This window comes from Salvelinus fontinalis, chromosome 42 (genome assembly GCF_029448725.1).
Source record: "Salvelinus fontinalis isolate EN_2023a chromosome 42, ASM2944872v1, whole genome shotgun sequence".
Classification (NCBI taxonomy): Eukaryota; Metazoa; Chordata; class Actinopteri; order Salmoniformes; family Salmonidae; genus Salvelinus; species Salvelinus fontinalis.
The window spans coordinates 25,218,194-25,241,511 of NC_074706.1; the positions used below are offsets into that span (position 1 = coordinate 25,218,194).

The following is a 23,318-nucleotide window of genomic DNA, read 5'->3' on the forward strand; positions in this document are numbered from 1 at the left end:
AGCTGTGTGTGTGTGTGTGTGTGTGTGTGTGTGTGTGTGTGTGTGTGTGTGTGTGTGTGTGTGTGTGTGTGTGTGTGTGTGTGTGTGTGTGAGAGAGAGAGAGAGAGAGAGAGAGAGAGAGATAATGTGTGTATGTGTGTCTCTCCATTAAAATCTAGACTAAAAGCTTGTGCCTGCCAAAATCTCCCAGCTACTGCTCAGCCACCTCTCACCTCATTACCGCCGGTGTGTGTGTGTGTGTGTGTGTGTGTGTGTGTGTGTGTGTGTGATAGTCACACCTGTGGGTTACAGACAGGTTTTATGGGGGCTGGCTGGTGCGGCGGGACAGACAGACTGACAGATTGTCTGAAGCAGAGTGTTGGAGGCCATACTAAGCGATGCTACAGTCCAACAATATGTGGGAAGTTTCTGTCAGTCTGAGTCTGTGTGGTTGTGTTCTAATGCCATGGTAGCATAATGGTAGCATAATGGTAGCATAATGGAAGTATAATGGGGACGGAAGCTTGCGGGGGAAGAGTGCCTTTTACCAAGGGTTAGTCTGTTTTGCTCTACAGGGAACTGTGCATGAATTATATGCCAGACCATATAATATGTGTGTGTGTCTGTGTGTGTCTATGCGTTTTTGTTGGTGTCTGAACCAATGTCCTGTGTAGTTGTGTGTTTCTCTGTGAATGTATTATGTCAATCATTTTGTCTGTACCAATTTTCAGCATGTGGCAGTGTGTGTGTGTGTGTTTATTCCTCTGTCCCCCTACCTTTGGGCCCCATGAGGAGGGCCTCTGTGGCCTTGCCCCCGTCCCCGCAGCGTGCCTCGTCGAAGGGGGGACACTGCTCCCCGGTTCCCGCCACCACCTCTCCGTTCTGGATCAGCTCCTTGGTGCCCGTCAGGACCTTGGGACGGTAGATACGGCGGGAGTTGGTGTCTGACACGTACAGCTGCCCCGTAACCGGGTCCGTCGCCAGGTAGTACCGGTGGGCCGGGTTGTTGCTACGGAAACCAAAGTGGAGGAAGAGGCGACAGTTAGGGACGGTGACATAGGGACACTACAGAACTCACACTACAACTTGACATCCACACTTCACATAAAGATACCGCACCACCCGACAAGGAAATTAAACAAATGAACACGAAAGGACACTGAAAATGACAGAGGGGATCAGGCTGCTGTATTCGTGTTGTGAAAGACCAGAGGGAGGATGAGAGGGCAGCGTCCATTTTGTGCCTGTGGCACATCATACTAGAGGTGTTAGAGGAAGGGGCACACGGTTCCACAGTGGCATATGGCCTCAGCCGGGGTGAACCTAACGCGATGCGACTGCCGATCACTATCGTCTGACACGCTCCTAATGACGCCCAGTAACCTGTCACATTCGCTCCATCATCGCCTGCTTGGTGAGCTGGGCGCCGGCGGTTGCCGTAGCGGTTGATGAAAGTCAACAACTGATCAACAGGCGTCAATTAGGACGGCTTAAAATAGGGGGAAGGAGCCAGACACCTCACGCCGAGGACAGGCTGGCTGTTTCTAATGACACACTCATCACTAGAGAGATAGAGAGGGAGAGAGACCGAGAGATACAGAGAGAGACACTGTATATAGACATAATATGACATTTTAATGTCTTTATTCTTTTGGAACTTTTGTGAGTGTAATATTTACTGTTCAATTTTTATTGTTAATTTCACTTTTGTTTACTATCTATTTCACGTACTTTGGCAATGTAAACATATGTTACCCATGCCAATAAAGCCCTTTGAATTTAAAATTAAATTGAGAGAGAGAGAGAGCAATATGTCTGGTCTATCCAGGGAAAATAACAGGTGCAGGCTTCAGCGTAGGGGATCCAAGATAAACAGAATAATTTTTTTTTAAACTTATTTTCTGTTACATTGGAGGAAAATCTACTTTTGGGGCATTTGACTGTCTTTGCACTTTGCTCTCACTGACACTCCACTGTTCTCCTAGTGCCCACTTCACTTCCAGGTAAAAGTAGACAGGAAACATTCTGGGAAGTAGCTGACACAGAAGCGTGGCTTTGAATATGAATCTGACGTCAGTGATTCCTCAGTCAGAGCAAGAACGGTTACGAAAGAGTGTCGCTTCGAGCAGGCGTAAAACATCAGACAGACACCACTCCTCCATATTGAGGTGAATCTTTACATTTCTTTAAGAAATATGACACGAGGCAGGTGTTTCTTTGTCGCTGAGGGCTAAAGACAAGGAGGATTTACACAGAGGCAAACACAGAGGCAAACACAGAGGAAAACACAGAGGCAAACACAGATAATAAGAAGCTGCATCTCAAAAGACAGACAACATTGAATGATATAAAATGTTTGTGTTAATGTGTGTGTGTGTGGATACTCCTTCAGTTTACAAAGCTAGGCGGAACAGGGGGGCAATAACACTAGTCTTAACGACACTCCCAAACGGAGAGAGACGTCTGTGTGTGTGTGTGTGTGTGTGTCTGTACCGGGTGTGTGTGTGTGTGTGTGTGTGTGTGTGTGTGTGTGTGTGTCTGGGTGTATGTGTGTGTGTGTGTGTGTGTGTGTGTGTGTGTGTGTGTCTGGGTGTATGTGTGTGTGTGTACCGTGTGTGTGTGTGTGTGTGAGGGACTAGGATGAATGCGTCTGACACTAAAGGAGTCTCTATGATGCATTAGGACGCCTCGCAAATGAATGGTCCCAAATAGAACATTATTGTTGTTACCATGAAGTATTGAGGAATGAAAGAGTGGGGACCCGTTTCTATTTTCACCACTACTGTTACTTTCTATTTTCACCACTACTGTTACTTTCTATTTTCACCATTACTGACACTATATTCCCAGGCACAGTTATTCCCCATGGCTCCATTATCATCATGAAGGAATGTTCTTCATCTCCCCTGATCATTTTCCAGATATCCCACCCCTCTCCTCTTTATAGAAAAGCGCCTCCTACATTTCTCCATTTCTACGATGACAGCACAGCACATGCCGTCTGACGTATAAAGAATAGGCCTGATTTAGTGCAAACCAACGCTAGTCAGGAACACAGAGAGCACCTCTCCTCTTCTCTCTCCTCTGAGCACCACCATAGTTCCTCCTCTCCTCTGAGCACCACCATAGTTCCTCCTCTCCTCTGAACAGCACCATAGTTCCTCCTCTCCTCTCTCCTCTGAACACCACCATAGTTCCTCCTCTCCTCTTCTCTCTCCTCTGAGCACCACCATAGTTCCTCCTCTCATCTGAACAGCACCATAGTTCCTCCTCTCCTCTGAGCACCACCATAGTTCCTCCTCTCCTCTGAGCACCACCATAGTTCCTCCTCTCCTCTGAACAGCACCATAGTTCCTCCTCTCATCTGAACAGCACCATAGTTCCTCCTCTCCTCTGAACAGCACCATAGTTCCTCCTCTCCTCTGAACAGCACCATAGTTCCTCCTCTTCTCTTCTCTCTCCTCTGAACAGCACCATAGTTCCTCCTCTCATCTGAACAGCACCATAGTTCCTCCTCTCCTCTGAACACCACCATAGTTCCTCCTCTCCTCTGAACAGCACCATAGTTCCTCCTCTTCTCTTCTCTCTCCTCTGAACAGCACCATAGTTCCTCCTCTCCTCTGAACACCACCATAGTTCCTCCTCTCCTCTGAACAGCACCATAGTTCCTCCTCTTCTCTTCTCTCTCCTCTGAACAGCACCATAGGTCCTCCTCTCCTCTGAACAGCACCATAGTTCCTCCTCTCCTCTTCTCTCTCCTCTGAGCACCACCATAGTTCCTCCTCTCCTCTTCTCTCTCCTCTGAACACCACCATAGTTCCTCCTCTCCTCTGAACAGCACCATAGTTCCTCCTCTCCTCTTCTCTCTCATCTGAACACCACCATAGTTCCTCCTCTCCTCTTTCCTCTGAACAGCACCATAGTTCCTCCTCTCCTCTCCTCTCTCCTCTGAACACCACCATAGTTCCTCCTCTCCTCTTCTCTCTCCTCTGAGCACCACCATAGTTCCTCCTCTCTATCTAGACTTGACCCCGGGTCTTGTCCTCACTCATCTTTGTCAAAGGGCCCCAACCGTACAATAGAGAAGTATTGAGTTGAAAATAGACCCCTCAAAACCCCTCAAAATGTTGTTGTTGTTAGTTAGCGGTTGTGTTAAGTAAGGTTGTGTTAAGTTGTCTTTTACAATGTTCTTCACAAATGACTAGGGGTTCTGGATGGTTCTGGATGGTTCCAGCGGGTTTGTAGGCAGATAAAGGAGTCCGATTCGCCGAGAGCTGATGTCGGCCAATCCGCTAGAATGATTCTGAAATCCCTCCAAAGCCTTTCTGTAAAGAGAGCGACTGTATTCTATAGATGAGCTGCCACTAGGGTTTACACAGGGAACAGAGAGAGAGAGGGAAACAAGACTGGTATGGATCTGTGGTACATGGTTATATTGTTGCTGAGGCTTACCTATGTCTGAAATCTTTATTTCTTAGAGGAGCGGAAGCAGAAGGGAACAAGAAAGAGAAGGGAAAAAAGAGAGAGATAACAGAAGAGTGTTGGTTAGTCAGGATGGAGAACACACAGAAAGAGAGAGATAATAGAAGAGTGTTGGTTAGTCAGGATGGAGAACACACAGAAAGAGAGAGATAATAGAAGAGTGTTGGTTAGTCAGGATGGAGAACACACAGAAAGAGAGAGATAGCATAATAGTGTTGGTTAGTCAGGATGGAGAACACACAGAGAGAGAGATAACAGAAGAGTGTTGGTTAGTCAGGATGGAGAACACACAGAAAGAGAGAGATAATAGAAGAGTGTTGGTTAGTCAGGATGGAGAACACACAGAAAGAGAGAGATAACAGAAGAGTGTTGGTTAGTCAGGATGGAGAACACACAGAAAGAGAGATATAATAGAAGAGTGTTGGTTAGTCAGGATGGAGAACACACAGAAAGAGAGAGATAACATAATAGTGTTGGTTAGTCAGGATGGAGAACACACAGAAAGAGAGAGATAACATAATAGTGTTGGTTAGTCAGGATGGAGAACACACAGAAAGAGAGAGATAATAGAAGAGTGTTGGTTAGCCAGGATGGAGAACACACAGAAAGAGAGAGATAACAGAAGAGTGTTGGTTAGTCAGGATGGAGAACACACAGAAAGAGAGAGATAACAGACGAGTGTTGGTTAGTCAGGATGGAGAACACACAGAAAGAGAGAGATAATAGAAGAGTGTTGGTTAGCCAGGATGGAGAACACACAGAAAGAGAGAGATAACATAATAGTGTTGGTTAGTCAGGATAGAGAACACACAGAAAGAGAGAGATAATAGAATAGTGTTGGTTAGTCAGGATGGAGAGCACACAGAAAGAGAAATATAATAGAAGAGTGTTGATTAGGCAGGATGGAGAACACACAGAAAGAGAGAGATAACAGAAGAGTGTTGGTTAGTCAGGATGGAGAACACACAGAAAGAGCGAGATAACAGAAGAGTGTTGGTTAGTCAGGATGGAGAACACACAGAAAGAGAGAGATAACATAATAGTGTTGGTTAGTCAGGATGGAGAACACACAGAAAGAGAGAGATAATAGAATAGTGTTGGTTAGTCAGGATGGAGAACACACAGAAAGAGAGAGATAACATAATAGTGTTGGTTAGTCAGGATGGAGAACACACAGAAAGAGAGAGATAATAGAAGAGTGTTGGTTAGCCAGGATGGAGAACACACAGAAAGAGAGAGATAATAGAAGAGTGTTGGTTAGCCAGGATGGAGAACACACAGAAAGAGAGAGATAATAGAAGAGTGTTGGTTAGTCAGGATGGAGAACACACAGAAAGAGAGAGATAATAGAAGAGTGTTGGTTAGTCAGGATGGAGAACACACAGAAAGAGAGAGATAATAGAAGAGTGTTGGTTAGTCAGGATGGAGAACACACAGAAAGAGAGACAGGTCCTGCCATGGATACAAAGGAAGAGAGATGTTTGCACACACACACGCACACACACACAAATACTCATACACAAAGACACATTAACATACAACACATATATAGTCAGGCAGTCAGAGAGTTAGACCCCCCCAGACAAACACACAGCCGTCACAGTTGTTGAGCAGTGGCAGCTCTAAGCAGTAGTTTCCCCCTCCTGCCACAAGTCTTAACCAGAGAGAAGGAAACCATGAATGATTCACCTGGGAGCTAGCATTAGCGTTCCACACTTGTGCTCCAGGGTAACAGGCTCATAATGGTCTATTGATTGTGTTCCAGACAATGAAGAGGCAGGGCCTAAACAACAGCGTTAGCACCTCCGGTGACTAGCCAGGAGGCTGGTATTACTGTATATGCCAACGCTGCGGAGTGACTTTTCATTTATAATACCCATGTGCACAAGCACGCGCGCACACACACTTTTTCTAATTAGTTAATTTAATTTACAGGACTGGGCATTATCCACCAAGCCAATAATGAAATTGAGTTAAGCCTGGGTGCATTACTGTGTGCTGAGAGAGAGAGAGAGAGAGAGAGAGAGAGAGAGAGAGAGAGAGAGAGAGAGAGAGAGAGAGAGAGAGAGAGAGACTAGTGTTGTACTTGTATACATGATTATATGTACTATTATTACTGTTGAAATGAACTGTATTTCATTATCCTCATTGCATTGTACTGTATTTACTGGAATGCTGTAGCCTACCACTATACTGCTTTGGCAATATCAACAAACTGTATTCCATGCCAATAAAGTCTCAATTTGAATTTGAATTAGAGAGAGATTGAGAGAGAGAGAAACATAGGATATATTTCATCAGGGGAAAATGTGAGAAGGTAATTTATGAGCAGTGAGTGTTCATAACATGGCTAAAATGTCCTGCAGACCAGGTTAGAGGAGTGGCTGTGTGTGTGTGTGTGTGTGTGTGTGCCTTCCATAACATCTCTGTATCTCATCATTGTAAATGACCAGATAAGACTGACCACACTCCACATGTAGTGAGTGTGAAATTGCATTTTTACTGAAACAAATCAATGTGTGTGTATCAGGGGGTAGCTCTTGTGTCATCCAGCCATCCATCACTGCATTCTCCTGTCCATCTCCCTTCCCCAAACCATTGTTTGAGGGCCTGGCAACCTGAGCTCCACCCCTTCAATCCATCCATCCATCCACCCACCCAACCCACCCTCCCTCCATCTATCCATCCATCCCTCTTTCTCTACAAATGCATGTTAGTCATTCATCAGAAGTAGGTAAAACAACCACAGAACAAGAACATTGCAAAAGTAAAACCATCTTCAATAAATAAACGCTATCATCAACATCGGTTTGATTCAGACTAAAAGAAAAGTACAACAAAATAGGCTGGTTTTCCCCCTCTCTCCATGCTTACCTGAGCTCCATAACACTGGTTTTCCCTCTCTCTCCATGCTTACCTGAGCTCCATAACACTGGTTTTCCCTCTCTCTCCATGCTTACCTGAGCTCCATCACACTGGTTTTCCCCCTCTCTCCATGCTTACCTGAGCTCCATAACACTGGTTTTCCCTCTCTCTCCATGCTTACCTGAGCTCCATAACACTGGTTTTCCCTCTCTCTCCATGCTTACCTGAGCTCCATAACACTGGTTTTCCCTCTCTCTCCATGCTTACCTGAGCTCCATCACACTGGTTTTCCCCCTTTCTCCATGCTTACCTGAGCTCCATCACACTGGTTTTCCCTCTCTCTCCATGCTTACCTGAGCTCCATCACACTGGTTTTCCCTCTCTCTCCATGCTTACCTGAGCTCCATCACACTGGTGACGTTCCCAGAGGGGAAAATGCGTCTGATGTAGTTGAAGTCCCCGACGAAGAGGCTCCCGTCGGCACCACAGGCCAGCGCCACGGGGGCCAGCAGCTTGTTGCCCTCCGCCTGGCCGTTACAGCTGGGGCACGAGATGCTGCGTCGCCGGCCGTTACCCATGATGCTGCTGATCACTGGGGGCTGCTGGGAGATGAACACGTTCTCACCGTTGCCCTTGTACAGGATGCCTGGATGGGGGGAGAGGGAGGGAGAGAGGGAGGGGAGAGGGAGGGAGGGGGAGGGAGATTAGTTGCTGTGTCAAAGTCGTGTGTCATTGTGATGAGTGGAAGATTGCCGAAAAATAAGCGAATTGCTGTTGTTGGATAAAGCTTATACACGTAGCCTTTTGTACATGGTGGTGGCAAACGTGCCTGAGGGATCAACGCAACACTCTGAATGACCAGTAGTTGCGACAGTTTCACTTGACCAGATGATCACCACAGGAAAGTCAAATCAAAGCGTTACAAACTCTCTTCACTCTCTCTTTCACAGAACAAATTCAGGCCAATGTTGTTCTTCATTTTGAACTCAACACCACTTCCTCGTTAATCCTCGTCCCAAGGCGAACCAGCTATGCAGCCAGGAAATAAACACTCAATGCTTTAAAATTAGACCCCAAAATATTATATTCACGCTTCTCGCAGAATTCAACGCCACACACACACGCACGCACGCAAACACACACACACACACGCAAACACACACACACACACGCAAACACACACACACACACACACACACACACACACACACACACACACACACACACACACACACACACACACACATCATTAGCATTTCACCAAAAATGTGTAATTAACACAGGCTTTGAATATGGTATTTCTCAGATGATTTTCACCTCTGTGAGAATGCGATCTGAAGGAACCGTAGCAGGGTTTAAATGGGTTGACACCACAGCTGCTCCTGTCGTCATGATTACGGGCTTTTGATCATTGGAATGTTCATTTATGTGGTGCTGGGACTGAGGGCAGGTTTTTATCTGGTAATGGTGGTCGTTTGGAATTGATAAATGGTGTTAGCGCTGGTGTATGGGGCTGGGGTGATGAGGGTGTTATTGGTGTGGGGCACCCTGGGTAGGTGTTGGCTGAGCTTGCACCTCTCTCTCATTCAATTTAATTCAAAGGGCCTTATTGGCATGGGAATCATACAGTATGTTTCCATTGCCAAAGCAAGTGAAATAGATATTCTCTCTCTCGTTCGCTCTCGTTCTCTCACTTTCTCAAAAGGGTTTCATGGGATCACACAGCGTGGGAGATGGAAAGATGCATGTGTGTGTCACCACACATTTAAGAACATTAAGCCTCCCCCACCAGTAACACACAACTGGGTGCTGATTTTAAAAAACAGTTTAAAGACAAAAGGAGTTCAGTGGGATCAGCCGTTATGTGTAGTTTTCAAAGCAACAAATATGTAAAAACCATCTGCACCTAGTATAAAATGCAGTACTTTAAACCACTGCTATTCTGAAATAGCCTCTATCAATAAATACAATTATCTGTATATAAAAAACTAAAAAAGGTACAAATTCTTAATTTCTAGATTTAAAAAAAATGCGATAATCTAAATCATTACTTTTGTAGCTAACACTAAAAATTGCGGACAATTAAAATAATAATTACAGCTACTTGATTGTCTGCATATTCATAGAGACATAACTTAAATATGATAAAGTAATAACACTCTTAGCAATGTGATAAAAACACTACATACAAAATTATAACATTCATATTGTTCTGATTACTAGCTATACTTATTGTAATACTTATGATAATAATAATGATGAAATAATATTGTAGTTATTCAATACATCATTATTTTAAAAATGACATTAAATACTTTTAAATCATGCTATAATATTGTATATAATATTCCATTATATCTATAACTTAAATAATATTATAATAATTACTAAGTACAGTATCATTAGTGTTATCATCATCCGTATCAATAGCTTCCTCAACAATGTATTTATCTTTGCGAATACATAACTTTTTAATTACTGCTCTTATTATCATCAATTATTTCCCTCCGGCAGTAAAGGAAATAGCTACCAAATCAATACCATTGCAGCCGGTTAATCAATCATTCTATTCCCTCAGGTCTGGTGCCTTGACATCGTCCCTGTCTCAGGTTCCTTTCTGCTCCATATACTTTTTGGGCCAGTAATGGGCACCTAAAATGTCTTACTGAATATTTGCTCTAAAATATCAACCCTGGTATAGTCAAATTAAAATGAGTGCTGGCGCCTAAAATTATTTTTGGCAGCTTTTTCTTTCCACTAAAAGCACTGAATATACTATAGAAATGAAATGAACACTATTGAAATGTTTTGGGAATATTGTGGGGATATATGGGGGTGTTTTGGGAATATTGTGGGGATATATGGGGGTGTTTTGGGAATATTGTGGGGATATATGGGGGTGTTTTGGGAATATATGGGGGTGTTTTGGGAATATTGTGGGGATATATGGGGGTGTTTTGGGAATATTGTGGGGATATATGGGGATGTTTTGGGAATATTGTGGGGATATATGGGGATGTTTTGGGAATATTGTGGGGAGATATGGGGATGTTTTGGGAATATTGTGGGGATATATGGGGATGTTTTGGGAATATTGTGGGGATATATGGGGATGTTTTGGGAATATTGTGGGGATATATGGGGATGTTTTGGGAATATTGTGGGGATATATGAGGATGTTTTGGGAATATTGTGGGGATATATGGGGATGTTTTGGGAATATTGTGGGGATATATGGGGGTGTTTTGGGAATATTGTGGGGATATATGGGCATGTTTTGGGAATATTGTGGGGATATATGGGGATGTTTTGGGAATATTGTGGGGATATATGAGGATGTTTTGGGAATATTGTGGGGATATATGGGGGTGTTTTGGGAATATTGTGGGGATATATGGGGGTGTTTTGGGAATATTGTGGGGATATATGGGGATGTTTTGGGAATATTGTGGGGATATATGGGGATGTTTTGGGAATATTGTGGGGATATATGGGAATGTTGTTATACTAAGCTCCCCCCAGGATGTACGAAGCTTACCTCTGTGCTCTGCCATGCCCTGTCTCCTGAGGGACATTGGAACAAACACACACCCTGTACCACTACCCACAGGCCCTGGCCCACTCTGCCCACCCCTGCCCAGAGACTGGCACTGATTGGCTGGCGCATGACAGGAACAGTTTTTGATTGGCTATGGGGGATCCATGGTAGGCTGAATGAGAGCTAGATAGAATGAGAGATAGAGAGAGACGGGAAGAGAAAGTGGCCGAGGGTGCTGCTGTGTGGATTTTGGGTTGTGTGATGTAGCCAGTGGGGTCGTGTTTTCAGTTTGATCCAAAACACTGGGGTTTAATATCCGGCCTGAGGATATGCTGGTGGAGGGGAGAGGGCTTGGGCGGCACACGTGGTGTTCTGGTAATCGCTTGGCTAATAACAACAGGAACTAATGCTAGAGGCAGTGTGTCAGTTCATTGGGTAGCCTACAGCCAGGGGGTAGTTTTAAGCTTTAGAAAAAAACTAATATAAGCCTCGTGGTCTGATAAGTACAAAATACAGAACACGTTTTACAACATGCAGTCTTGTTTTGACTTTGTGACTTTCCTCAGTTTCTTTATGATCAGCACCCCATCACCATAACAGGGTGCTGCTGACGAGGCCTAACAGTGGATCAAACAGACTGGACCTGTCCATCAACTCACAGGGGGGTGTTTTATCTGTGCTGGAGCGAGGTGCGGTGCGTGCACGAGGCAGCAAGGTGTGGAGTAGAGGGGGAGAGAGAGGGAGAGGAGAAGCCTTTGATCTTCACTTCATGGCTCTGGTTGGATCAAGGACACCGGGAGAGAGACCAGGGTCGGAGGGAATCACGTCCGGCAAACGGACGCCGTTTAAAGATGGCAGCGCAGCCGTGGCGTGGCCGAGCGACATGAAATAGAATAACGAATGTCTGACGGAGGGAAAACGTGAGTCTTTGCACAGACAACAAACATGAAAGTACATAAAGTACATGGACACAGTGTACAATACACCGATGTAATGTACACATTCAAACACCTACTTTAAGGTCCTCAAGATCCCTTCACAGTCTCAGGATAGAGTGGTTGGCTGTACAACATAAGCAGCTGTTGCTGGTATTGCCTTGATGCGTTCAAGTAGTATTGTATCGATTCTCAAGCATATCGCATTCATAACTGCAGCAAAGGTAGGGAAAGGACAAGTACGAATAAAAGCTAGAATACTGGGTGGATGTTTAGGTATTGCTGCATATAGAAATGAATTTCTTATTTTATGTAGCAGTTGATATACAAAACATTAAGGACACCTGCTCATTCCATGACATAGACTGACCAGGTGAATCCAGGTGAAAGCTATGATCCCTTATTGATGTCACTTGTTAAATCCACTTCAATCAGTGTAGCTGAAGGGGAGGAGACGGGTTAAAGATGGATTTTTAAGCCTTGAGACAATTTGAGACATGGATCGAATATGTGTGCCAATCAGACGGTGAAGGGGCAAGACAAAAGATTGAAGTACCTTTGAACGGGGTACGGTAGTAGGTGCCAGGCGCTCCGGTTTACGTCAAGAACTGTTTCTTTTTTTGTTCAGTATAGCTTTAAAAACAATCTTTCAACGGCTTGCCAGTGGAGAGAAAGGGAGAGAGAGTGAAGAAATAGAGAGAAAGGGAGAGAGAGTGGTATGAGGGATGGATGTATGGTTGGGTAGGTCATTTGGGTCATTCAGAAATAACAACAACTCCCAAAACTGCTGTCATCTTCAGAGCTCGCAATTACGCCTCAACCACAGCCTCCGTCAAAACTTCATGTTATTATTTCCACTTCCTCCCGACCGCCCAGCCAAACCACACCAGTCTTGTCCCTCCTTTCTCTCGCTTTCTCATTCCTCTTTTTTTCTCTCGCTCTTTAGTATGTTTAGCAGAACTCAGAGGACAGAATGACAGAGAGAGAGAGAGAGAGAGAGAGAGAGAGAAAGGAGGGGGCTGGATAGAACCCTTACTCTCACAGAGAACTACTAGAAGCAGCGTCACCAAAGTTATTCCACTGGGATACCAAAGGCAGTGCAAACAGGACCAAGTTTTGGTGTAGTTATTTTGGATGAAGAGGGGGAAGAGGAAGAGATGAAGAGAGGGATGGATGGAGGAGAAGTGAGGAGGAAAAAGGGGGGTTTTTGCTTCAAAGAAAGTACTTCAAAGGATGGCTCCACGCTGTGTGCCTTAAATTATTCACGTCGGGCAACATGTTGGAATTCTGCGCAGCCGCTTTGCCACTTGCTAGGTTTATTAACCGCTAGATGAATGACGTCATCTTAGAGAGAAACCCCTCTGTGAGTGAGCCCCGGCACAATGAGGGTCCGCACCGCCAGCCCGAGCCCCTGACCAACCGTAGCCAAGCACCGAACCCCCAGCTGAACCCCCTAAATCTCAAGTAGCTAGTTAGCATCTTGCCCTCTGATCACCAGGAGCTTTCATCGATTAGCTGATTGAGCGGAGTTAGCGGTTAGCGATAGCAGTGATGGATCCTGCTGAGTGGAGCTGGCGTTAGCTATAGCAGAGCGGGCGGCTCAGCGCCGTGCCTGTTTGAAAGGCTGATGTGATTGGGTGATTGGGGCTGTGGAGCGGTTTGGATAATGTGTGTGTGTGTGTGTGTGTGTGTGCTGGAGTGCCCTAACAAAGACGGATGGGGCTGAGAGAGCACACACATATGCTACGCCGTATATTAATACAGGTAGCAATCCCCACCTGCTGCATTCGTATGGTTTCGTCTCCTCTGAGAGATGTTCTGTAGGTGTTGAACTCCTATATCAGAGTCATTGGGAACATGGGCTGCGTCCCTAATGGGCATTGATAGTAACTCCTCCCTTAGGAACCACAGACATGGTCACATTAGTGTAACAATGCAATAGGTCTGTATGGTGTATTACACCATCAGGGTAACAAGGGGTTAATATAATCCTCTGGTTCTGCCTGAATGCATGCATTATGAACGAGCGTGTGTGTTTGTGTGCGCGAACGAGTAGAGACGATAAAATATGCCGGTACACATTTTCCATTATTGAGACGGAGAGAAAGCGAGAGGATAACCGTCTTGGGCGTGTCAGAGAGAATCAGCATAATGCACTGTAATGGAGATTAGTGGACTGGACTGGAACCCGGCCCGGACTAAATATCTACAATACGGAAGCTGACATCATAGTTAAATGGAAGACCATAACATCAACGTTTTGGGTTGATTGTAAATGTAAAATGATTGGGGAAGTATTATTTTCCTGAAGACTGCGGTGTATTGTTCATGACGTATTTGAATAATAATGATCATTATTAGGAGAAATGTCTATCCTCACTAGAGTTCTATTCTACTCTGTTCTATTCTGATTCTATTCCGTGCCCAGCCATGGCTCTTTGTGGTGCTGACTTTGACATTGACCTTGAAGCCCTTCTGTTGAGCCGTTAACACTACAACAGCCAAGACGGCCAATCTGGCCATTTTCAATTTTGGAATATCAATAACCTCATTTCATTAAAAACCTCGAACCCACCTTTTCCTAAATATGTGTATTTTAAACTCTAGCGATACTTTGAGATAAATATAATAAAGAAAAAAGTTTTGGGGCATTTCATCCTCAAAGCGCCACTTGGGTCAAAATGACTGTACGCATATTTAACAGTAGCATAGCCTGGCCTCAACCAGGAGCCTATCAATAGACGCCAGTCTAATAAATCCATTTAATATAAACAATCACAAAGAAATCCATTCATATTTAGTTTAGGAAGGTCATAAAAAAACATTATACAAGACAATGTATTTAAAAGAACAGAATAGCATGTTTAGAGTTGTATTCATCTGTGCTTAGTAGGCTATGGCTGCTAATGATGCCAATGACGTGTTAGTTTAGCAGACATCACAGGCCCTGCCCTACCACAGTCAACACACATATATTTCACAGTAAGAATATAATGGAAGATTACAAAAATAGCCCAAATGGCTTTTGCTGATCGTCACCGGGACTCAAATGAGGAACGCGGACACGTGGAGCTGCGGTTATTCTAGGAAAAAGTTTTATTTTGAAAGAGAGACCATCTGCACAAAATGTTTGGCGAAAATAGCTTCATTAGAAACCTTGGAATTGGCTCTTTCTGATAGGGTAAAGGAATTGTAACTTCTGGAAGTCTGTAGGATGATATGGAAGAAGTGCTATGCGATTCTGATCAATCAATACATTTTCTGGCGCACGCACGCACGCACGCACGCACGCACGCACGCACGCACGCACGCACGCACGCACGCACGCACGCACGCACGCACGCACGCACGCACGCACGCACGCACGCACGCACGCACGCACGCACGCACGCACGCACGCACGCACGCACGCACGCACGCACGCACGCACGCACGCACGCACGCACGCACGCACGCACGCACGCACGCACGCACGCACGCACGCACGCACGCACGCACGCACGCACGCACGCACGCACGCACGCACGCACGCACGCACGCACGCACGCACGCACGCACGCACGCACGCACGCACGCACGCACGCACGCACGCACGCACGCACGCACGCACGCACGCACGCACGCACACACACACACACACACACACACACACACACACACACACACACACACACACACACCTCCCACTCTCAGGTGGAATTTCTGCCCTAGTCACCCTTCACCACTATATTCCTCCCTAGCAGGAAAGCCTTAGGTGCATGTTTGTGTGTGTGTATGTTTGTATATGTGTGCGTGTGTACACACCACCTCTCCTTTTGGGACTCTTGTGTGTGAGGGGAAATCAACAATAACAAATGAACAGGGTCCTGGGTAGGAAAACGACTCAATCAGTAAGGCCCTGGACTGACCTACCAGGGAAAACACCACTGTGGCCAGGTGCTGTGTGTGTAGCGTGTGTAGTGTGTGTGTTGTATGTGTGTGTTTGTGTGTGTAGAGCGAGAATTCTCCCTTTCTATCGATTTCATTGAAATAAACTGCAACCCATGTGTGTTTTAGCGTGTGTAACAGCGCGGAACAAAATGTGTGTGACTATTTTACAATCCGGTACAGTGCCGGTCAATAGTCATTAACCAAAATCTATTTCTCATAATAATCCTTCTGGACCTGTCACTGCTTCTCCCGCCTGTCTTTCTGTGCTAAACACCTTTGTCTGTTGGTATTTCACGCTAGTTGCTTGTCCACACTTAATCTAGGTATTGACTATAAGAGCTTAATCTAGGTAATGGTTATAAGAGCTTAATCTAGGTATTGACTATAAGAGCTTAATATAGGTAATGGCTATAAGAGTTTAATCTAGGTAATGGCTATAAAAACTTAATCTAGGTAATGGCTATAAGAGTTTAATCTAGGTAATGGCTATAAGAGCTTAATCTAGGTAATGGCTATAAAAGCTTAATCTAGGTAATGGCTATACAAACTTAATCTAGGTAATGGCTATAAGAGTTTAATCTAGGTAATGGCTATAAGAGCTTAATCTAGGTAATGGCTATAAGAGCTTAATCCAAGTAATGGCTATAAGAGTTTAATCTTGGTAATGGCTTTAAGAGCTGAATTTAGGTAATGGTTATAAGAGCTTAATCTAGATAATGGCTATAAAAACTTAATCTAGGTAATGGCTATACAAATTAATCTAGATGATGGCTATAAAAATGTAATCCGTCATAGCTATAAAAGATTAATCTAGGTAATCGCTATAAAAGCTTAGTCTAGATAATGGCTATAAAAACGTAATCTAGGTAATGGCTATAAGAGCTTCCCTGTGGTGCTTGCTTGGTCTCTGAAAGAGTTTGACTGTCTCCAGCTCTTCTGACGTCAACACAACCAAGTATTTTGTTGGATTTTCAACTCAGAAGAATTGGAAAACAATAACAGCTCCCTAAAGTGAGACACTACAATAAATGACGTGGCCGAGGAAATGGAGAGGGAGAGAGAGGAAGAGTTTAAAATGGAGGAATGAGAACGCAGCACCCCGGCTTCCCCAGGTGCCAAGGACTCCAGTGGGATTGTGGGTAGTGAGGCCCACCTGCTGAGCTGGCTGCTGGAGCTACAGCACCACAGGCCTCTGAATAGGCCTGATAAGGAGAGATGAAAGGAGGAGAGAGAGAGACAGAGAGAGGGGGAGATAGAGAGAGGGAGGAGAGGAGAGAGAAAGAGAAAGAGGGGGGAGAGGAGAAAAAGGGGGGAGACAGGCCCAGAGGAAGGAGGGGGGACATCACAGGGTTTCACCACTCCAGGTTCTTCCGTCACTACATTACACGCTCCCAACCAATCAGAGACGAGACGGTTCGTAAGAGGATACAGGAAAATGTGTGTGTTAGTGTGTGTGTACGCTATGAGAGAGAAGGTGTGTGTGTGTGTGTGTAAAAACACCTGCCTCCTACTGCCTTTAGGTAGGTAGTTTTATGTATGAGAGAGTGCTGCCAAAACACACAGGACCAGGAAAAAGGGAATGACAGAGAATGAAATATTGAGAATGAGTTTGTGTGAGAGATGTCTGGAGTCTACGGGGTGAGTTGGGCACACTCGGAAAGTAGAGTGCTTCTTTTCCCCCTGTCCATGAATGCTGTCTTTCAGATTACAGACATCACTGCTTCCCCTGAGAGACCTGTCGTGGTTGCAGATGCCGGATGGACACAATAATAGCTGCCAAACACTATGTTATCTGGACCTGCACACCCACTAGAGAAGAGGCCGGCCAGGTAGAAGAGGGGGATACAAAAACTAGTCAAAGAGAGATGGGGGGGAAGTGTCAAGTTGTGAGTCCACTTAGAGAACACACTGGTGTTGTGACACAGGAAGGAAGACATCGTCGACACAGGAAGTGTTTGAGGGCCAATCAGGGCTTTGAAGCCGGCAGACAGGAAGTTGAAAGGATGGAACTGCCTGACGGAGGAAAAAAGGAGTGAAAGCTGTGGCTTCATCTCGCCCATCTCTCTCTCCTCCCTCTTTTTTCGCTCTCTTCCCCCTCTCCTCCCTCTCCTTTCTCTCTCTTCTCCCTCTCCCCCCTCTCTTTTCCCTCTCATCTCTCTCCCCCTCTCTCCTCCCTCTCTTTTCCCTCTCCTCTCTCTCTTTTCCCTCTCATCTCTCTCTTCTCCCTCTCTTCCCTCTCTCCTCACTCTCTTTTCCCTCTCCCTCTCCTCCCTCTCTTTTCCCTCTCCCTCTCCTCCCTCTCTTTTCCCTCTCATCTCTCTTCTCCCTCTCTCTAAACTGTCGAGCGACTGACAGATTCCTGGATTCCTAGCGGCCTTACGTAAGAGGAATGTCTGAGATGTCTGATGAAAGATGTGTGGTAATGATAGTCTATGAGGAGAAAGCTGTGATGTGGCCGTCTATCACTTAACTGCTGCTGGCCAACACTTCTTACATGTCTATCTAGCGGGGGGTGACATAATGAGTGTGTGTGTGTGTGTTGTGTGTGTGTACATACATGCGTGATATAAACCAGAAAGCACAACAGGCTCTGATTCAGATATCACTGCAGAGGGAGAAATACTAGAAGCTGCTCGCAGATTGAAATAAATCGATGCATATAAATGCATCTTTCAAGGAAATAAATATCTGGACATCAATCTCACAGTGAGAGGGATCTGTTAGTCAGTGTGTTTGATCTGGGTGTGTAGTGCAGTGACACGCACGAGACCCACACACACACATCGCTGCTGTGAGGGCTCAAGTTCTCGGCTAGTGAAAGCCCTGGGGATTTAGAGAGAGGGATGACTGGTAATTTGATGGATGTGGTGACAGATAGAGGACATTGGGAAGGAGGGATGAAGGAGGGAGGGATGGAGGGAAGGAAAGAGGAAGGAGAAGAAGGGTAGTGTGTCCGCTGCCATTGTACTGTGATATGTGACACACTTCCTGTGGCCAGGGGAAGAAGAGAGAGACTAACAACAACAAGGCTGTCATTACAACCACATAAACAACAGTATAGTTAAAAACACTATAACCACATGGAGGAAAACAAAACATATTCTACAAGAACCAATATCACTCCCTAAAAACACAACCCTATGGAACAATCCTTGGATAACTTTTCAGAATTCACAGATAAATTGGTCCACATGGAAAACTAAAGGCAAATGAGCCGTAAATGACTTGGTAACAGGAAATACATTTATTTCCATAACAGAATTCAAAAGTAATTTTGGACTGACCAATGTAGATTGTTCCAAATACATGCAACTTAAAAGTTACATATCACGAAACAACTGTGTTGTGGCGGCCTTTTTGGCTCTGTAGAGCAGTAACGCAAGTCCAGTGTCCTATCTGGGTCCTAGTAGGTGGACTAAAGGACTGAAGGACAGGAACTGTGTTGTGGCGGCCATTTTGGGGAAACAGAGCAGTACAGTGTCCTGTCCTAGTAGGTGGACTGAAGGACTGATGGACAGGAACTGTGTTGTGGTGACCATTTTGGGGAAACAGAGCAGTACAGTGTCCTGTCCTAGTAGGTGGACTGAAGGACTGATGGACAGGAACTGTGTTGTGGTGGCCATTTTGGGGCTACAGAGCAGTAATGGAGGTCCAGTGTCCTGTGAGTAGGAGGCTGGCTGAGATGCTCCAGTAATGGGGTCTGATTTCTGTGCTAGCTGATGGAGTAATGGGGCCAATCAAAGGGCCAGGGATGGAGATTGAGATATGGGGTTGTAATGGGGTGGTTGGGGTAGTAGGTGTGTGTGTGTGTGTGTCGAGGGCGGGTGAGTGTGTGTATGTGCGTGTTTGGGGGTCTTGGGAAAGTGGGATAAGGAGAGGGGTGACTAACTGGGACCCAGAGGAGGGTGGGAGAGTGGGGGTGTTGGGTCTGGGTCAAACTGCCAACTGTATGTGTAGGGTGTTCGTATGTGTGTGCATGTGTGTGTATGCATGTGTGTGTGTGTGCATGTGTGTGTATGCATGTGTGTGCATGTGCGTGCATGTTTGTTTGTGTTTGTGTGTGTATATATGTGTGTGTGTTTGTATGTGTGTGTGTGTGTGTGAGATGAAAGACTAGCGGAATGCCTTCAGACAGCTGAGACTAAGCCGGAGAGTTGAAAGAAGGCTTAGTGTCACTAAAGAGTCGGATGGCTGAAAGAGCAAGACCCCGTAAACTCCCCCTGTACCACTGCCCTGGCAACCTGATCCTGACTGACGACGATCGCCCCCGACAACCAAACAACCGGACACGTGACTGTACGTTCATTAGCTGGGTGTGTGTTTCGTAGCGGGCTACGAGCATTGTGAGTTAATGTGTGTAAACCAGAGAATGAACGGAGGGGAAGCGTTTAACAGCATTTAGGATTCAGCGCATCAATGTCCTTCAGCCAGATTTTTACTCACACTACTACAGAGCCTGTATTCGATATCAGACACTTTGTCATTCTCAGACTACTCCTTTGCTTCACCCTCAGCATTGTGAATATTCAGAATAATGTCTATGGCTTTGATCGCTGCAGCTAGTTACTGAAGTGACTTGCTTATGACACATTTGCAGTATTTGTTTGACAGTATTTTGTCATTCAGCTTCAGTATGCTGAGTGCAGAATGTGAGTGACTGAATAAGAGCGTCTGCTACAGGACTGTAATGTCAAACATGTCGTCTGATGGTTGACGGTTGGTCGTTTTCTACCGTTTTATAACTTCCCATAACCACACATTCATTCTGCAGGCCTTTTGGCTCCTACTACAATAGCTAAAGCTATTTCCAACCTACTCTACTGTTTATGGCAGTGGGATAATCTTTTCCATACAGTAAGTCTACAGAGAGTAACAGAGGTTATGGAAACGATAAGGTCAAGGTTGTACGAGCTAGGGTTGTATAAAAGTTCCCTCCTTTTCCTAACTCTGTGGGTATAAACTATAAACGTGAGTTGCTACAAAGGAAAGTTCCGTTTAATCATCAGTTTATTGGCATAGGGTCACACATTAAAAAGAGTGTAGATTATAACGTTTTAATGAAGCTAAAGTCATATATTCTGTATATACGGTTGTAAAATTCCTGAAACTTTCAATAAATTCCTTGCTTTTCACGAAATTCCAGTTGGATCTTTGGGACGTCCCTACCCCAATGAAATTGAAAATGTTTAATGTAAGGGTTAGGGTTAAGTACAGGTTAATAATAGGTAAGGGTTAGAGTAGGGGTTAAGGTTAGGTTTAGGGTTTAGGGCATGGACGTCCCAAGGATACCGGATAGCAGTCTCCACCACTGCAGCCTCATCTCATCTCCAGCCTCATTACTCTAGTAGATTGGGCCTTCACTAGGAACCAGCCTTATCCCCTCTGTCCCTATGGACATCCAATGTGTGTGTCTGTTATAGACATCCACTCTGTTAAGAGTCTGTCTGGGAGGGTATTTATGACAGGCAAATCTAGCGGACGCCCGTCCCTGTCCCGGTCTGAGCTGATCTTATCTCCCCCACTCCTGTCATGGTCGTTTGGTCGTCTCGACGATGGGGCTGATTCAATTAAGACGTGTCAGTTTGAAAAGTGGACGGATGTCAAACTTCCGTCGTTTATCTGATTTAAACACTGGGGGGAAGCTGAGGCGTCCCGGGCTGTACCCATACTCGTTCCAACTAATGGTTTCTGTTTTTTAGGATGTGGATGAGGGTTGGCGGTCGGGGGGGAGTTGAGGATAAGGGGATGGTGTGTGGGGGTTTTGCTACACATTCACTTATGAACACATCCTGTCTTAACCGGTTTTTACCTTCTTTAAGGGCTTTAGACATTCAGTATGTGTTAGGGATACTTAACCCTCTCCTCCCTCCTCTCTCTCTACCTGTTCCCCTCCATCTCTTTCCTTACTCCCCTCTCTATCTCACCCCATCTCTTCTCCTCCCTCCCCTCTCTCTACCTGTTCCCCTCCATCTCTTTCCTTACTCCCCTCTCTATCTCACCCCATCTCTTCTCCCCATCCCTCTCTCTGTGCCATCTCTCCCCCTCTGTTTCTCCTGTTGAAGTGCCACTGGTCAGGGTAGAGGCTGGCATACATCACAGCTTATCTGATGTCTTGTTGATGACATGGTGGCCCGTAAAGTATCTCTCCATCAAGGTCCTCTGACAGAGAAGTCGATGATGCTCTTCGTTTGGTTAGCAGTGTTTACATTAACATGAGCGCTAGATGAGATACGTTGTCAGTCAGACCCTGTTGTGGCTTACACACACACACACACACACACACACACACACACACACACACACACACACACACACACACACACACACACACCCTCCCCGATTCATTCCTGTCTACTGTGATGTGACTTAGTGTTTTTAAAGCTCCTCACCGTGTCTGTACGATAGATAGCACCTGTAATTGATGCGCTGTTGAGCTTCCTGTTTAACAAGCTTATGTCAGCGAATAACGATAAGCCCTGTGTAAATCTGTTGAGAAGGACCACTTAGGTAGCTTCTAAAGGTGAACAAGGCATGAATTAGAGTTACGGCTGTAGGATAGGCATTAAGCTGGAGGTAGAGGTGGTGGGGGAATCTGTACATGTGTGACGAGCAGGGGAGAAAGACGGCTCCTTCTCCCTGAAGCCACGGAGGTTCAAGGCCGACCGTGGTACTGCAGGGATTATTGGCATAAACCAGTGAATGGAAAAACATGGTCAATATTCCTGTAAATAAAACGTTTTTTCGAAAACAATCATGGTACCAATAATTGCTTCTAATACATCAGATGTATTTCCTTGAACTGATTATTTAAAAATTGCACACAGAAGAAGTTCTAATGATAATTTAGTTGGTAATGGCAGCCTGCAGTACCCCAGTCAGCCTTCAACTTGAGTTACTCAATGAGAGGGGGCAGCACTGAGCTAGTCTGCAACGTCACTTCCTGGACTAGTTCTAACAGCGTATGTTATGTCTCCATGAGACGCCATCTTAACAGACTTCACTGGGCTTCAATGCGCTATTGAGTCTTCACATAGGAAAGAATATTGTCAGATGATTGATGGCTTTGTCCATTCATATGCACAGTCCTTGGTGATGAGTGTGTTGTGTGTTTGTGTGCATGTGTGTAAATGTGAGTTTGTTTGTGTGTGAGAGAGTGAGGGAGAGAGAGTGTGTGTGGGGAGGTCCCGTATGTGCGTGTGAGAGTCCCCATGCATGTGTGCTTGGTGCATGTGTGCTTGGTGTGTGTGCGTGTGTGTGTGTGTGCTTGGTGTGTGTGTGTGTGTGTGTGTGTGTGTGTGTGTGTGTGTGTGTGTGTGCGTGTGCGTGTGCGTGTGTGCGTGCGTGCGCAGTCATGTTCCTACCGTTCTGGATATCCAGTATATGGTGTTTGTCCAGCGTCCAGCCTCCCATGTTGGACGCGTCCAGCTCATAGCCCTGCAGTGTGGCTGTCCTCTTCTCCCACAGGATCAGGTCCAGACACGACTCGTACTCAAAACCCACTGACACTACAACACGAACAGGAAGGAGGGTTAGCACAGACACTGTTAATGACAACACTCCAACAGACTAACGACAAGTACAAGCCTAGA

The 23,318-nt window shown here is 45.4% G+C and overlaps 1 protein-coding gene across 1 annotated transcript in view; it reads right to left on the minus strand.

The window, feature by feature from the left end:
- LOC129841499 (teneurin-3) overlaps positions 1-23,318 on the minus strand; it is a 54,739-nt gene that overhangs the window by 29,256 nt on the left and 2,165 nt on the right. Inside the window, exons 3-6 of the mRNA XM_055909789.1 lie at positions 23,091-23,234; positions 7,723-7,972; positions 4,432-4,452; positions 756-988 (exon numbers count right to left, since the gene is read on the minus strand). Of these exons, the coding sequence (XP_055765764.1) occupies positions 756-988; positions 4,432-4,452; positions 7,723-7,972; positions 23,091-23,234 (648 nt within the window). The remainder of the gene's footprint in view (positions 1-755; positions 989-4,431; positions 4,453-7,722; positions 7,973-23,090; positions 23,235-23,318) is intronic.